The following is a 4,233-nucleotide window of genomic DNA, read 5'->3' as shown; positions in this document are numbered from 1 at the left end:
GCGGAGGGCGGAGGAGGGGGAATTTTACAGGGTCATCCAATTGGGACTCGTCTTAAATTTAAAAAAAAAAAAAAAGAAAATCTTTTTAGAAATTTTCACGATTCATTCATTTTTGCGCTTCGTATAATGATTGCTATGTAATGAAAGAAAAAAAAAATTAAAGTGGAAGCAGATAAAAATGAAAATGATAAATTATCATTATTTATTTTGAATTTTTTTTTTTTTTGCGACGGAAACGGTTTTGCGCCGTTGGAAATGTGACTTTTTTTTCCCCATTTTTTCCTTCTAAATTGCTAAATCAATAGGAAAAAAATCTTTCAGGCGGTCACGTATACACGAATTTCATTCCAAATCATTCATTCATTCATTCATTCATTCATTCACTTTTATTATTTTTTAACAATAAATAATAAATTATCAAAGTTATATTTACCAAAAAAAAAATTTTCCTTCTCCTTTCAATGACTTTGTTAACTTGTTAATAATTTTTATTTGTTTAATAAATTGATCATTTCCGGTTAAAAAATTAACGAAACCTTTTTGTCTCCGGATTAATGATAATAATGATGATAATAATACTAATTATAACAACTTTGATAACACACGAGCACGCACTCACAATTTTTTTATTTTTTTATTTTACGGTTTTTCCTCATTTTATTGACGTCACGATCAAGTGAATAAATGAAATTTTTTTTTTTTTTTTCAAAACCCTTTTTTACATTATTATTGTTATTATTATTATTAATAAAAAACAATAAAATTTAAAATTCATAAAATAAAAATTGAAAAATGAATTGAATAATTTTACACGTTGAAAAAAAAAAATATTTTAATTGGTTCCACGAAAAAAAAAAAGAAAGGCGAGAAATCCACCTACTCGGAGGCTAGGTATGGAGGATGTTTTAAGGGTGGGGGGTTTTGGGATTGGATTTCTCAAGTTGACTAGGCGTCCGTTAGGGGTAAATATTTAAATTGGACGCCTTGAGGGAGCCCGAGATACACAAGTTGAGTTAAAAAAGGGGAAAAGTAGGACCAAAAGGTTGAGAGGCTTGGAAGTGGGAGTTCAATTTAAACTCATCCAAACAAGAATAGACCTAATATAGAAAGAAATGAGTTACCTAGGACCCTTTTGAGGCATCAGGGATGCGCCAACCCTTGTTCTGTGGGAGTGAGTCTGGGTACTTGATCCAAATAGGGAAAATGCGGAGCTGGGGTGTGAAATTAGGATATCTCTCTCTCTCCAGGAACTCGCAGAAGGTAACACATCGGGACTGCCTCAGGAAGGACGGAAACGGGAAGTACCGGGATCTTCCTCGGGTGTGAACCTGATGATTTAGGAAGAGGTTGAGCCTGAAATGGAGGTTGTACTCCCACGGATGCACCTCCCTCCGGTAAAGAGTAGGAGTTTTAGTCGGGCAGTGGCTTCGGATAAGTCCCCCTCACACTCTTCCTGCTACCGAGTGGGAGGATGTTATTACAAAATGCATTTCCCCTGGGTTAACAAAAAAAAAAAAAAGGCAAATAAGGGAAATTATTAACACATCAATAAATAAATAAATAAAAATTTAATTTTTAACTTTTTATCAGCGACATAAACTTATTATCATCATCATCATTAAAATCATCGCAACGTAAAATTATTTTATTAAATCCCCCCTCCCCCAAAATCCTTTCGTTGGCGTCACCCGCATCGTTTACTCGTTTCCTTTTTTTCCCCTCCCCGTGTTTGTTTGTAATGAATAAAAAATAACAACAAACAAACACACACACATGTATGAAACGGAAAAGGTTAAAAAAAAAATTTTTTTTCTTTTTTTTTTTTGTTCGTCGAAAAATAAAAAAACACATCAAGGAAGCATAAAAATGATGATGACGACGACTGGGATGATGAGAAAAGTAATTAAGGATAAAAGTAAGTAAAAAAAAAAAAAGGCTCTGAAAAAAAAAGGTAAATGGAAAAATTCAAAGAAACCTTATTGTTTATATCACATTGAAAAAAAAAAAAATTCGAGTAAATTTTTTTCATTCTTATTGTTTACCTTTTGTTACATTTTTTTTTTTTGTATAATAAATTTTTTTGTTTATTGTTGTTAAATAAAAGTAAACATTTTGTTTCAAACACAATATTTGATCCCTGATTAGTTTTTTATGTTTGTTTGTTTGTTTGTTTGTTGAAAAATTTTTTTGTTAAGATTTTTACAAAACCTCAAAAACATCCCTTCCCCATCTCCCCACCACTCTCCACGATGAAAATCCTTTTCCTTTATGAAAATTTTTATTATTGTTACCCTGATTATTGTTTGCCCTTTTGTATTTTAATAATAATAATAATAATACAAATGATGGAAAATTTTTTATTAAAAAAAAAAAAAAATTTCAGATGTTGGATAATTAAGATTGAAAAAAATTTTATACAAAAATTTTTTTTTCCTTTTTTCTTCTGCTTCCACTTTTCCTACAGTAAAAAAGTTTCTTTTTAAATGTTATTAAAAAAAAAAAAAGAAAAATTAAAACTAAAAACCAAGTAATACTAATTAAAAGAAAACAAGAAAAGTTTTCCTTTTAACAGAAGACCAACTTTATAAAATTAAAAAAAAAAAAAACAACAACAACCGTTTCTGTATTCCTTTTTGATTTTCAAGAAAAAAACAACAACAAACATTTAAGTTTTTTTTTCAGGGAGAGAAGGAGAGAAGCGGGGGGAAAGGATGAAAGAATAAAAATAAAACATATAAATATAAAACAATTTAAAAATAATTAAATTAAAAATAAAAATAAAAGACAAACCAAACGTACGAATGAACAAACAAACAAACAAACGAAGAAACCTTGGAGTAAAAAGAAAAAAGTTTTAAACTTGAACATTTTTTTTAAAAAAAATTTACCGGACAAGATCAAAAACAATCCAGGAACTCGAAAATAAAAATAAAAACAATTTGTTTTAGTTAACTACAACGACAGCAGCAACAGCAACAACAAACAAACAAAATAAATTAAAAAACGTAAAATTAAAATTATATATAAATAAAAAAATAATGATAATAATTAGAAATAATAAAAATTTAATTGGTGTTTTTTTTTTAAATAAAACGTCGTGGCAGAAGAAAAAAAGAAGAAAATTCGAGGGAAAACATTTTTTTTTTTTGTGAAGGGGAGAGAAAGGATTCTAACTCTCACATTGTCGCATAATTTTCATTTTTTCCAGAATTTTCCTCCTTCGTAATCTTTTGCTTACCTAACAAAAATTTAATTTTTACCCTTTTTTTTTTTAAACCCTTAACTGACCTCAACCCTTAATTAAAAAAAAAAAAAATGGTTTAAACGAGAGGAAAAATGTGTGGAAAACTTAAAAAAAAAATAAAAATATTTTTAAAGTTTGTTTTGTGGTTTTTCTTTTTTTTTTTTTGAGTTTTCCTTCAATCGGATTTTTTTTTCGGAAAATATAAATTTAAACGTGGCACAAGAAAAAAAAATAGTAAATGACGACTCACCGAGGGATGATCTTTTTGCATTTGTTTATTTTGTAAAGTCGGTGGAGTTTTTGCTTCAGCCGGCATTGATACTCCTGGTGATCCGGTAATTCCGCTTGTACTTGTATTTCCGGGTGATTTGGCACCGCTCGGAGCACCCGCAGTTCTTTAAACAAAAACAAAACAAAAACATTTTCAATTAAATATGTTTTCTCATCAATAATAATAATAATAATAATAATATAAATATTAAAACGTTAATTTGTTTTTCTTTCGGCAACCCAATACTTTTCATCCCTTTTTAACAAAACACAAACAACAACAACAACAACAAACCGGTTTAATAACAATTAATTTTTCTTTTATAACAATACAATAGAACACCACGAAAACAAACATAAAAAAAGAATTAATAAAAATTATTACGACACAACACAACACAACATAAAAACATAAAACCTCATCACGAAAAAACATCAAACAAAAATACAAATTAAAACGAGTTTTTCTACCTTATTTAATTACAAACGTGTTGTAATTATCAAAGAAGAAAAAGAAGCAGAAGAAGAAGAAAAAGAAGAAAAGAAGCAGAAGAAGAAAGTTTTAGAAATTTTTTAAAAATGGGGTCATAGGTCATACACAAACACACACACGTAAAAGTTACGTTGACAACAGTTAATGACCTTTTTCAAAGGAAAACAACAATGTTTCTCATGTGCTGTTGCATAAAACAAAGTGTAGTGAACAAAAAAAAAGATTA

General features: G+C 28.7%; 1 protein-coding gene across 1 annotated transcript; it reads right to left on the bottom strand.

Annotated features, from left to right (window-relative positions):
• Positions 1-3,169: 3,169 nt before the first annotated feature.
• On the bottom strand, positions 3,170-3,937 carry Phum_PHUM368310 (uncharacterized protein; the record flags this gene model as incomplete). The annotated part of the gene is made up of 3 exons (XM_002428124.1): positions 3,170-3,238; positions 3,495-3,639; positions 3,933-3,937. The coding sequence occupies 3 exons, from the start codon at positions 3,935-3,937 to the stop codon at positions 3,170-3,172; spliced, it is 219 nt and encodes a 72-aa protein (XP_002428169.1).
• Between the last annotated feature and the right edge of the window lie 296 nt (positions 3,938-4,233).

The sequence above is a fragment of the Pediculus humanus genome, genomic scaffold (assembly GCF_000006295.1).
Source record: "Pediculus humanus corporis 1103172107790 genomic scaffold, whole genome shotgun sequence".
NCBI lineage: Eukaryota > Metazoa > Arthropoda > Insecta > Psocodea > Pediculidae > Pediculus > Pediculus humanus.
This window is presented reverse-complemented; position numbering and strand designations above follow the sequence as displayed.